At 45.7% G+C, this 13,092-nt stretch overlaps 1 protein-coding gene across 1 annotated transcript in view; it reads right to left on the bottom strand.

The window, feature by feature from the left end:
• Positions 1 to 1,450: 1,450 nt before the first annotated feature.
• prex1 (phosphatidylinositol-3,4,5-trisphosphate-dependent Rac exchange factor 1) overlaps positions 1,451 to 13,092 on the bottom strand; it is a 52,830-nt gene continuing 41,188 nt past the window's right edge. The window contains exons 26-37 of the mRNA XM_047034077.1: positions 12,647 to 12,737; positions 12,323 to 12,451; positions 12,036 to 12,077; positions 11,078 to 11,295; positions 10,221 to 10,323; positions 7,721 to 7,864; positions 6,157 to 6,271; positions 5,852 to 5,918; positions 4,827 to 5,002; positions 4,335 to 4,437; positions 4,150 to 4,217; positions 1,451 to 3,800 (exon numbers count right to left, since the gene is read on the bottom strand). Coding sequence (XP_046890033.1) covers positions 3,758 to 3,800; positions 4,150 to 4,217; positions 4,335 to 4,437; positions 4,827 to 5,002; positions 5,852 to 5,918; positions 6,157 to 6,271; positions 7,721 to 7,864; positions 10,221 to 10,323; positions 11,078 to 11,295; positions 12,036 to 12,077; positions 12,323 to 12,451; positions 12,647 to 12,737 — 1,299 coding nt within the window. The 3' untranslated portion in view covers positions 1,451 to 3,757. The remainder of the gene's footprint in view (positions 3,801 to 4,149; positions 4,218 to 4,334; positions 4,438 to 4,826; positions 5,003 to 5,851; positions 5,919 to 6,156; positions 6,272 to 7,720; positions 7,865 to 10,220; positions 10,324 to 11,077; positions 11,296 to 12,035; positions 12,078 to 12,322; positions 12,452 to 12,646; positions 12,738 to 13,092) is intronic.

The raw sequence follows: 13,092 nt of genomic DNA, 5'->3' as shown, positions 1-13,092 counted from the left end.
GGTAAAGGGGTGTGTGCTCGTGAATGCATGCAGCCGGTCGACTTGATCCTACTGGAAAGCCAACTGCGATGTGCAGGCAAACTGCAATGCTCTCATCTGAGATCCTTCCGGTGATCTAGACACTAGGGAGATCGAGGCGTATTTGTCACTAAATATTTTGGTCAAGAGGAATCAGAATCACGTCATCAAAAATATATGTCCAGTTAGAATAAAGTCGTATTTTCTAATGACATCCACCTGAGGAGATTGGAAGTACCAATTAATTACTAAAACGATTATGTTTTCTACTCCAAAACTCAGTCCAAGGCATGAAAATAAAAACAGATCACATCTCCAACTAAAAACAGAGCGCAAAGGGCATGGGCTTTATGTTGTACGATCATATAATATTTATAGGTTTAGTGCTTGTTCTGCGTTATGGTAATGGACACTTAAAACATATCTGCGTGTTTGTTTTTCTTCTATATCAGGGATATGGGAAATGAATAAATGTAAATATGGTTGAGATGTAGAGAACAGGCCTACGTGCTAACGGCTGAAGAACATTCCCGATTCCTGATTAAATTCATCAACTCCCATGGGTTCTTCTGGACTGAAGCAGCGTTTGATAGAATTAGGTTGAATTAAGCACTTCTCTTACGTGACTTGTTCTCAACAATAAGTGCTGAAAATTCGATTAGGCCTACATTCGGATTGGAAAAAAAAACAGATTCCCGTTCGGTTAATGGAGGCAAAAGGGAATGGAAGATAACATAGTTTATTGTGGATGAATGCAGAATTAACTTGCCTTCTCCGTGCACACTTCCCCCAGCATCTCAAACGATCTGGTGGAGTTTAGGACAGTTGTAGCGAGAAGAGGCTCATATTGGAAAACATAGTTTTGGAGTCTGTGATTAGTTTCTGGACAGCATCCCCTAGGACTGCAGGCTAACAAAAAAAATGGGTCGACATTGAGAAATGATTGGCTATTTCAGTGAAAACACTGACCAATTAAGGCATGTTTTAAAAAAAATACTAGCTCCTTGAAAAAGGGGATCATTTGAATCCCAATCTAAATGCTGAAGAAAAGATGATAGTTCCACTGTCATATTGGCAAAAAAATAAAGTTTTGGACAACAAACCACTCTGCTGAGGATTGTTCTATTGTTATAAAATGATATCCAGTACAGATGCATCCTTGTTAGAGGGCATAGATATATATAAACCTATGTTAGAGGGTACTTACTTGTTTTGGATGGTAGGAGCAAGAAGAACCTAAGACAACATCCTATCACAGCTCCGTAGCAACCATTAGGTTGTTTCTTTAGTTACTCATCTTGAAATCAGTGGCTTCAAGAAAAAAAGAACAAATAATTCTGTCTTGAACTGGCTTGTACGCTAGGCAAATGGATACAGACTTGATATCTCTAAAAGGTGAACAACAATTGTTTTTGTACATAAACACATTTTGTTTGTTGTGAATAGCATTTTATTTACTAGCATGTTAAGGTTAAATTTACAATGATCATTTTATAAAGAGATATTCAAAAATTCCTTTTGTACAATTATTTTCAGGCAACATAACATTGCAAACAAAGTATGTACAGAATTGAAATTTTAAAACAAAGCAAAACTGGTGTTACTAGTGAATTTGTTTTACGGTACACCAATAAACTGCTGTTTTTACAAAACATAGGCTGTGAGGAAAAACAGGAGAACAAATTAACAGTTCACAACTGAGTAGAGACAATGTTGTAGAGACAGAACGTTTCATAGTTTTCTATAAGTTCTAAGCGTGCAAAAACCTTAACTAAACATATTCAACTTGATGTAAGGTATTGTAAGATGTGAGGTGAAATTCAAATGTTCTAATAACCTGCATAATTGCTAGTTTGCTAGTATGTATATGGTGATGGTGGGGATTGGAAAGAATTGTAACCAACACAATTGTAACCTGATGAGATCTTTGAAATAAATAAAAAGGAGCGATTGATGTGTAACAACTGAATTGCAAACTGCATCTCAGTAACACACACAAACCAGGCTGAAATGCAAGTGGAGGCATTTTTAAAAACAACATTGTCAGATAGATTCAGCTCCAACCCCCCAACCCCCGCTCGCCCTCCACAAGAAAAAAAAACCCTGCAGTTTATTTAAAACTGTACATTTATGAATACAAAATAATTTTACGTTTTACATACTATATTATCTTCATAAAAATAATAAAATTTAAATTATAGCATCACCCTCTTGCCGCAAAGGCTTAAAACAAAATGCAATTTTCTCTGGCAGTCAATGTTACAGACTTTATTTACACCAAAACAACAAAGTTTTCCATAAAATAATGCTACTGTTTACGAATCCTTGCCTGATCCCTTTTGCTGACACCATCCATATACAGGTTACAGTACGTTCACATACCGTGTTGTGTGTGAGTGATTGAATGAATCATTGTGCTCATTTAAATACCTAAATATTAAAATCTCAAAACAGAGATTTCTAGAGCGCCATTAAATACAATTAAAACTTGTGATGAGAACTCTGCAAGACATACATGAGACTGAATAGATGAAGCTTATTAATTACGCGTGAACTGCTATCCTGTTGATTTGGCTGCACGTTGGTAAACATAACAGCTCATGGTTGGGTGCTTTACCCTGACTCATAATCCCCTTTCTCTGCAACATTCCCTGAAGATTAATACTTGCTCACATAACGAAAATCTAAAGAGAAACGGCATGCCACTGGTCCATTAAATACCGTATGATACGTAGGCTGGAATGCTTTTAAATCTTTAATACCTGATATTACTGAGGAATAAGAATGCTCCTTCCGGATACAATAAATAGCTGTCCTTCATACAGTATTGTGCAGTAATACAGTACTCACACTAAACCTACAGTAATTGCACATTCACCGCATGCAAGGAGGCAAAGGCAGCCTCCACACTGTCCATTCTTCTATCCATCCCTCCATCGATCTCTCCATCAATCCCTGTCCCTCCATCTCTTTCCCTACCTGCATCCCTCCATCTATTCATTTAACAATCTTGTTCTCCTTGATGCAGTTTTTCTCCCATTACAAATTGCATCACATAAACAAAACCAGGTTTAGGGATCAATTCCCTTTACGTCTCTAATCCCCAAGAAATACAAGACTTTGACTGGAGAGGACGGAGAGCTCTCGAATAGCAGTCCAAGGCAAAGTGAATACAAGATAAGAGAGATAAGGGACCACTAACAGGAAGTTGGGTTAATCCAGTTAATAATATAGCCCTGCTTGGAGAAGTATCCATTAGCTGTAATGGGGTCCTAAATACTGAGATTGGTTCTGATCCTGGCATCTCTGAGGGTTCCTCAATGAGTTTCCAGGTCTGTGACACAACACTACCTTTTTTAGGGGGGGGGGGGGGGGTGGGTTACCAGATTAGTTTCACCAGTGTCACGGTAGGCAGACTGCCATAGGCAGCAACAGTTGTGTGCTGGGGGACTAGGGAGTGTGTGGTTAGGGTGACTGTGGAGCTGTGTGCCACATGGAGAGAACCTCCTTTGGCACCCAGACTTCTGATGCTTCTCTGATGGAATGTTTCCGTGGACAGACTCTGTTTAAGACCACCCGAACACTACACCCTCCTGCTATTGTCTTTTAGAGGGGAGAGCCTTCTCCCATTTCCCCCAGTTCACCCTCCCCTCCTTCACCTTTGACCTCAGGTCAATGAGGATTGAGTTGATCAACATTAAAAAGTTAAAGAAGCGCTCCAGGAACAGCGAGGCTTCTCCTACATGTCTCCGTCCGTGGGCGGGAGACACAACTTGAAGAGCCTGTGAGGAGGAAGGAAATGAGGAACCTTCACCATCAGAACTGACCTTAGATCGTTTTCTACGTGATCATTTTTACAAGGTCTATCAGATGTAAGGGACTGTAAAGGTGCCCCCCCCCCCTCTCTCTCCTCTCTACATTTCATGACTCTCTCCTCTAGCACTATCAAAATGAAGCTAAAAACTAATATAAGCTAACACTTATAATATAATTACTCAATAATTATACAAAAAATTATAGTAAAAAACAACAACTCATCATTATAAATGATTATAATACAATGTAAAAATTTATTAATATTCTTTTAAATATAATTTAAATATAAGAAATGATAAGGTTGTTTGGTAGTACCTTGGGGCAGCAGGGGGCATCTGGTCCATCACCTTGAGGTTTTTAGCAGAGAGCTCAACTCTTGTTCCCTGTTGTGGGAATATCGGAGTGTTAATATCACCCAGAACAAACACAAGCATCCTCACAGTTACAGGGGTGAGGTGCGGGAGGTGTGGGGTGCGGGAGGTGTGAGGTGCGGAAGGTACCTGTTTGCGCATGATGTCCATGGTCTGCATGAAGCAGCGCGGCATGAGTCCATGGTTCCTGGCCAGGATCATCGACTGCTCCAGGGTCACACTCAGTGTGCACCTGCAAGTACACACAGGTCAGAGGTCACACACAGGTCAGAGGTCACAACTTTCCCGCTACGCTCTACAGGTCGGACAGGACTTTGCTAATTAAAATATCAATTAATCAAGGCTGATTTAACTACATTAATGAAAGCTTATTCCAGGTAAAATTAACTCCACTTCATTACGTTTCTTCTATCTAATAAAATCAAATCCCAATTGACTTGGGCGTTAAAAAGTTATGAAAATAATAAATAATAAAATAAAATTACAAAATTATTTAAAAAATAAATGTTTTACTATAGCATCAGTCTCTTGCAGAAAACTCATTCAAGAAAATGACAAAAAAAAAATATATATATATAATAATAAAACAAGAGCAGCAGGGTGTGGCAGTGCCGGTCTGACCTCTGCATGCCGGTGGCACAAACTGTGATGTGGCAGGCGCCCAGACGGTTACACAGCTCCGAGGACACACACAGGACACTGGTGCCAGAGGGGTGTCCCTGGGCGCTGGGCCTCACGTTCACGTAGGACTGCATCAGCCGACACAGGTCGTCCAGGGTGTTGAGGGGCCGTAACAGCTAGACAGAACACGCAACCAAGGGTCAAGGGTCAAGAGGAATAGATTCGATTGGATTTCTCTTTTTCTTTTCGGCTATTAAAGGTTGATCAATGAACTGGTGTGGGAATCTGCATTCTATTTCAACTAAATTGGATTCTATTTCAGCTAGTCGTAGCAGCTGGACAGAACACGCAACCAAGGGTCAAGGGTCAAGAGGAATGGATTCTATTGGACGGTTTTTCAAAACGGTCCCAGTTGAACGAGAGCGTGAATACACGCTTGTTTTCTGTCTCCATGGTGACCCACTTGCGGGGTAGACAATACAAACTAACTAAATTGATTTTCTCTTTTTCTTTTTGGCAATTAGGCCTGATCAATGAACTGGTGTGGAAATCTGCATTCTATTTTGTCTAAAACTGGATTCTATTTCAGCTACAGTCAGTTTGTGGGAGGGAGAAGGGGGTGGACATTCTATTTCTTGACTTCAAATGGAATGAGATTTTAATAGATCTGTTGATGTTAGTCTGGGTTAGTGGGGGCCTTGGGAACTACAGTGGTAGGATGGGGATACTTGTCCGCTCCTCTTACTTTGGAAACATTCGGCCGGTGAAGGTCTCTAACTTCGAGGCCCAGTATCTGTGCTTGCATTTATATTTCAGTCATTCAGAATATAATTGATTTATCCAAAGCGACTTACATAATGGCACATGGATTAAATTCAGTAGACAACTTCACAAATCATCATCATTGGGAAAAAAAAAGAGCAGTTTCAAATAAACTAATGCAGTATTTTGATTTTCAATGCCTTTGTCAAATTTCTGGTATCTCACAGGATCTGTGAGATTTAGAAATCGTAGTATGCATTTACCTGGTCTATCTTCATAGCTGTGGTGTTAGAGTCAGTGGGCAGATTAGACTTCTCCAGGTAGAAGGCTCTGATGTAACAAACACAACAGAGTTAAAACATGATCATGCCTTCAATTTCCTTCAGGATTAAGAAATGGAATTAAATGTAATCTAACAGTTTTAGCGGTACAATGCCAAACAGACTAAGCCTGAATGTAAAGATAAACTTATTTATTTAGCAGACGCTTTCATGAAAAACAACATACAGAGGGGTATTTCCACCTGGAACTCTTTTGATCTGCAATCGCTCTAACCACTAAGCTGTACCTAAGTCTGCGGTAGTAGGCTTTCACCCTCTCCAGGGAGAGAGCGTTGGTCCGCTGCTGAAACTCCTCCATGGTCACCGTGTCCTGCGGAGACAGACCCTCAGATCTCTCCAGGGCTGGGGGACGACAGGAGACACACAGGTTAGGAGCTCACCGACACACAAGCGGGCGCTGTCACGCCAAATAGTGTCCTAGGGCCAAATAGTGTCCTACCTGACGTCACAATGCCGTTCCGAAGCAAGGACGCGTCCGACGCTATGCCGACCTTAAATTCCTGACATTCCTGAGATGGCTGCACGTGCAGGGAGAATACTATACGCTTTGCCTACCCGGTCAGCTAAAATCGATGCAAAATAAGGTATTTTTTCGACAAAAAATGTACCAACTAGCTCAACATAGAAGGCAGTTGTTTAATAACCTTTGTAATATTTTTTTGTTTACCAAACTAGCTAGCACTAGCTATCGAACGAGTGAAAACTGTGTGAGAGCGAGCCTGAGGTAAATTGCAATTTAGAAGCGACTACCTAGCAACCAGAATAGCAACCAGGATAGTTTCCCGCTGCTGGCACGCGCAGCCATCTCAGGAATGTCAGGAATTTAAGGTCGGCATAGCGACGGACGCGTCCTTGCTTCGGAACGGCATTGTGACGTCAGGTAGGACACTATTTGGCCCTAGGACACTATTTGGCGTGACAGCGCCAGCAAACGGCATCTACTAGCGTTGACGTAAATGCCCAGTAGCAGGTTCACACTGTTACACATTTACATCACATTTACATTTAGTCATTTAGCAGATGCTCTTATCCAGAGCGATTTACAGTAAGTACAGGGACATTCCCCCCCGAGGCAAGTAGGGTGAAGGGCCTTGCCCAAGGACACAACGTCATTTGGCACGGCCGGGAATCGATCTGGCAACCTTCAGATTACTAGCCCGATCCCCTAACTGCTACGCCATCTGACTCTCTCACACGTTTACACATATGCACGCACACACGAGTACACAAACAGGCATAGGTCTCCCAGCAACAAGCTGTCAACTGCAGTTCATAGACTTTGTCAGTAGGTGGCGACAGCAGTCTATAACGGTTCTCCACTGAGCCTTGGGTGTTGCATTACAGGGTTGGACTTTGATGTGCCTCTGAACAACATGAACCTCCCTGTTGGGATATTGTTCCAATTGGCACATGTCTGTGGAAAACAAATGGCTAGCTGGCAGACAGGAATGAAACATAATGCCATCCATTCATACTGTCCAAGTGCAGGTTGAAGGAGGGATTGTGGAGAGAGAATCAGAAGGCCGAGACTCCTCAATGGACTTTCAGATGGACTACAAAGGCCAAGGTAAACTGAAAAGAAAAGTGTTCAAGAAAAGTGAAGATTGACCGTGACAAGCTCTAACTTGGCGAGGCTATAAAAGGCACGTGGTGAAGAGGAGGGTGTGGTGAAGAGGAGGGTGTGGGGAAGAGGAGGGTGTGGTGAAGAGGAGGGTGTGGGGTACTGGGTGTGGGGTACTGACCCTTGGTGAAGAGGAGGGTGTGGTGAAGAGGAGGGTGTGGGGTACTGACCTTTGGTGAAGAGGACGGTGTGGAGCTTGAGGCTGCCTCCGTTCTTCAGGCGTGTGGGCAGCTCGCTGAAGTGGCAGCTGTCCAGGTACAGGGTAACCCTCAGGGCCTGACGACTGCCCTCCACCTGGTAACACACTGGCGTGTCTGTCGAGACAGAGCGGGGGGGGGGGGGGGTGTCAGTCAGGGTCGAGCCTCATCGGCCTGTTCACGTTTACCCCATCAGACTCGTCCGTGATCCCTCCAGACACTGGTATATCGATGGGATTTGACGCCTCGTTGAGTTTAGCAGGAGAACCGGAGAGGAATTTCCCTTTGCGATAAATCTGCAGGGCCGTGATGTTCCTGACTGCCTTGGAGAACGTGGGGAACCCTATGTTCTCATGCAGCCAAGGTTAGTTTCAGTGACCTAAGAACCCCTTAGAATTCACTGTGCGACTGCAACCTAACCTGCCCCCTCCTGCCCCTGAACCTTCACTGTGCTACTGCAACCTAACCTGCCCTCTCAACCTCACCTGCTTACACGGCCCTGCTGCCCCCTGGGTCCAGGGCTTCCTGAAACAGCATTTATCAAATCAATACCGTCAAGTGCACGCTGGACGCACAGACTACCCACCTCAGCGCATCAGCACTGCTCTAGCTGACCCAGACGAACTGCTGAAACATTTACATTTTACATGTAGTCATTTAGCAGACACTCTTATCCAGAGCGACTTACAGTAAGTACAGGGAAATTCCCCTGAGGCAAGTAGGGTGAAGTGCCTTGCCCAAGGACACGTCATTTTGCACAGCCGGGAATTTAACCGGCAACCCTCTGATTACTAGCCCGATTCCCTAACCGCTCAGCCACCTGACTCCCTTCCACCCATGTTCCCTCCAGAGGGACTCAGTTTTGAAAAGGAAGTGTGCGTGTGTGTGTTCTGTACGTGTGTTTTCATGTGTGTTCTGTATGTGTGCATGTGTAAACTCTTTCTCTCCCCTGTCCGAGGCAGAGATCTCTGACCTCATTCTCTCTCATCACCTCACCTCCTGTCCCTTTGATCCTGTCCCCTCCCCTCTCTTTCAAACCATCTCCCCCTCCATCATAACTTTTCTTCTCCATGTCCTTAACGCCTCTCTTACCTTCGGCACCTTCCCCTCTGCCTTCAAACAGGCCAGAGTTACCCCTCTACTCAAAAAACCCTCCCTTAACCCAGCCGTTCCCCAGAACTACAGACCGGTATCACTGTTACCTTTCTTTTCAAAAACAATTGAACGTGCTGATTCTAACCAACTTTCAAACTTTCTCTCTCAGAACAACCTGCTTGACCCCAACCAATCGGGCTTCAAGACTGGCCACTCCACAGAGACTGCCCTTCTGTCAGTCACCACTGCCCTCCAGTCTGCCAGAGCGGCTTCTGCTGGACCTTTCTGCAGCGTTTGATACAGTTAACTATCAGATCCTGCCCTCCAGACTTTCTGAGATGGGCATCACTGGCACTGCACTCCAGTGGATCTCATCCTACTTGTCAGGAAGATCCCACCAGGTCTCCAGGGGAGGCAAACTGTCAGGCCCTTGCCAGCTCTCCACTGGTGTCCCACAGGGCTCTGTCCTAGGACCCCTCTTCTTCTCTCTGTACACCACCTCATCATCACCTCCCATGACTTCTCCTACCACTGCTACGCTGACGACACGCAGCTGTACCTGTCGTTCCCACAAACTGATCCGGGGATCTCCACCTGGTCTACAATCTACCCAGACGACCTTGGTCCCAATGTTAGTTTCTTCAAAGATCACAATGACTCTTGCTTAGAGACTTGTTGCTCTTGTTGGTTAGTGGTAACTGATTTAAATTGTTGTACTCGCTGTGATTTTGTTTTTACTGTAGGTACACTTGCACTTATAGCGATTCATGTTGTTTAATTATAACTTGTTTAACGACATGCTCTTATGGTTCTTACCTTTAGCACTTATTTTGGTTATTCACAATATGTGCTTCGTGTTTTGGCTACCCGCAATGTTTTTGGGGCTATCTTGTTGTTATTATCAGTGACCTATGCACTTTGTAAAGCTCTCTGTTGGACGTCGCTTTGGATAAAAGCGTCTGCTAAATGAATAAATGTAAATGTAAGCGCATGTAGTGCAACAGTACAGTATGTTTATTGTTCACCAGTAACCATTTATAGCTTTGACCCCAACAATGGAAAACGCATGTGATATTTGCTGAAGGCAGCAATCTCCCTCAGCCATACTGAGGAAGCTGGACAATAAAACTTGATCTTCCTTGATAAAAGCTTTTATGATTGTCAAGTAAAAACACCCAATTCACTAACTTTAGTTTAATTGTGGCTAAGTGTTTGCATGCTTCTTGGTTTGAAATGTGTTCCGTAATCTATATGTAATTGTTTCTGATCAATCAAGTAATCACAAATCCTAAGAAATGAAGCTGATAAATGACTAAATGTATGGCAGCCATAGTTAACATGCATGACTACCATCCCTGATAGGGAGAGTCTGTCTTACTGGCCACGAGGTATTCGTCCTCCAGCTGGCGGAAGAACACTGTGACTTTGTCCAGGTCCAACAGGGCTGCCTTGGTGTCCTCCAGCATGGTACGCTCCTCTTTCTGCAGGGCCGACACACAGGAGTCAGTACACACACACACACACACACACACACACACACACAGGGGAGTCAATACACACACAGGCAGGGGAGTCAGTACATAGACACACACACACACAAACACAGGGGAGTCAATACACACACACAGGCAGGGGAGTCAGTACATAGACACACAGGAGTCAGTACACACACACATACACACAGGGGAGTCAATACACACACAGGCAGGGGAGTCAGTACATAGACACACATGAGTCAGTACACAGACACACACACACACATACAGGGGAGTCAACACACACACACACATACAGGGGAGTCAATACACACACACAGGCAGGGGAGTCAGTACATAGACACACAGGAGAGTCAATACAGATCAGAGACACACAGTAGTCATTTCAAAGAAGGGACAGTCCACATTCCACAACATGTGGAAAGAGACCTTGAAGTCAGGAAGACTGATAAAGAACCCTTCTCTAAAGAGCAACACGACACAGACCCATTTCCCGCTAGGCCACTAGGCACTATCCCTCCAAAACAGAGATAAGGAGGATAAATAAATACATGAAAATATGTATGAATCATATTGTTTCAGTACAGCATTGCCAAAAAAGTTTCACTAGTTGCAAGTTGTTATCTTGTTTTTGAAGCTCTGTTAAAATCTGTCCCTGGCTGAATCTAACTCAACAGTCTCATCATCGTCATCATCATCTGTCCCTGTCTGAACAGATCCCTGCAGTACCGCCGCTCACCACGTGTGGCGCCAGCGTGGCCTGGAAGTGCAGCAGCACCCCGATGCCAGCGACCTGCTCCAGCCACTTGCGGCTGGTCTCCTTGCTGTCCTCCTCGTACTCGCCCGCGTTGTTGAGGCGTGAGCGCAGCGCCGCCAGCAGCTGCTCGGCCAGCGTGCACACCGCCCCCGTTGCTGCCTGGCAGAAGATGACGTCACGGCGGAGCTGCAGGGAGGTGTCTGACGGGTGGGGGGGGGGGTTTGAAAGGATGAGGTTTGGAGGAGGAGGGGGGGGGGGGAGGATGAGGTTTGGAGGAGGAGGGGGGGGGGAGGATGGAGAAAAGGGGATGACAGGATGAAGATGGAGGGAGGAGAAATGAAGATGCGAGTCATGGGGACGAAGGAGGAAAAGAGTGGGTGAGAGATGGAGGGATGGAACAGCATAGAGACGGGTGAGAGAAAGACAAAGTGGGTTTAGGGGGGAGGGGGGGAGCACAGAACAGGGGACAGGTTAGACACAAGACGAATGTTTCCCAGACCTGTGATTCATTCCCCTTCACTCCCCCCCCAACCCCCTGTCCCCTGTTCCCCCTACCACGCTCACGGACACTAGAGCATCCAGCCTTCTCACTCAGCTAATGGCACCCCACCATCAACCCAAACACGGATATCAATCAGAACCAGAGGCCCCTGTTCCCCTCCACACCTCAGCGTGGGATGGGTCTAATCATGCCACGACAGGCAGGACGGCAGCCTGCCACATCAGAGGGGGTTCTCCTGGAGGACAGGGCCATTACCCGCCACCATATGTCACCGCAACACTTCAAAAGTAGCTAGCTCATCCCTCATGTCCTCTCCCTCCATCCCTGTCCCCCCTCCCTTCTGTACCGTAAGCAGCACACAAACACCATGGCTGCTCCAGACACCTGGCCGTGATGCCCCAGTTAAGCTGCAGGTGTCCGCTACTCGGTCTGACTCACCTGTACACTTGAGCAGAGCCAACAGCAGCTGGTTCTTCCCATCTACAGAAGGAACGAGGGAGAGGTCAGTGACGGGGGATGGACAGGTAGGTTTCGCGTGGGTGTGTGTTTGTGTGAGTCTGTGTATGTGTGTGTGAGTATATGTGTGAGTGTGCGTGAGTCTGTCTGTGTGTGTGTGTGTGTGTGTGTGAGTATGGGCGAATACGAGAGTAGTCTGTGTACATGTGTGCGAATTTGGGTGTGTGTATGTGCGAGTGTGAATGTGTGTGTGTGTGGGTTCTATGTACCATCCACAAATCTCTGCAGGCTCTCCACCAGGGTCTTGATGGAGCTGGGCAGGTTCCACGGGTCCTCCTGGATGTTCTTGTGGATGACATAGCGACAGCGACTCGTCGAGTCCTCCGTCTGGCGGAACTCTGCTCACGCAAAGTGTGTGTGTCGCTCGTTAGTCAGGGTGAATACGTACTCATTCCATGAACACATACAAACAGTTACGGACACTTAGAAGCACAGTGTGTGCGTGTTTATTTTGCCACACACACTGGAACACACAAACACACACAAAACTAGAAAACCAGACACACAAACACACCTCGTACACACACGCTTACCTGGCTGAGTGTGGTCAGGGTCAAAGTGCTTGGTCACCTCGCAGGCCTTGCTCATGACGGGCCCTTTGAGCAGACTGTTGATGGAGTCCACCTGCAGAGAACACAAACATCCACCAGATCAGACCCTCTCTTGCCCCCTCTCTTGCCCCCCTCTCTTGCCCCCTCTCTTGCCCCCTCTCTTGCCCCCTCTCTTGCCCCCTCTCTTGCCCCCTCTCTTCACCCCTCTCTTCCCCTTTCTCTATTTTCCCCCCTTTTACCCGACTCTCCCTCTGCCTTGCTGACACAGACGTGCACCTTTCTCACAGTCCAAATACAGACCCTGGACTAATTTTTTTTTAAACCCTGTCAACACCAAGCCAAGTCTCTATCTGGCCCTAATCATCTGTTTACACCTGGAGACGACATCAAAGGGCATGGAAGAGAGTGGGTATGAGGACAGGAAGGAG

The sequence above is a fragment of the Hypomesus transpacificus genome, chromosome 2 (genome assembly GCF_021917145.1).
Source record: "Hypomesus transpacificus isolate Combined female chromosome 2, fHypTra1, whole genome shotgun sequence".
NCBI classification, from domain to species: domain Eukaryota; kingdom Metazoa; phylum Chordata; class Actinopteri; order Osmeriformes; family Osmeridae; genus Hypomesus; species Hypomesus transpacificus.
The sequence above is the reverse complement of the archived record's forward strand: the minus strand, read 5'-3'. Positions and strand labels throughout refer to the sequence as shown.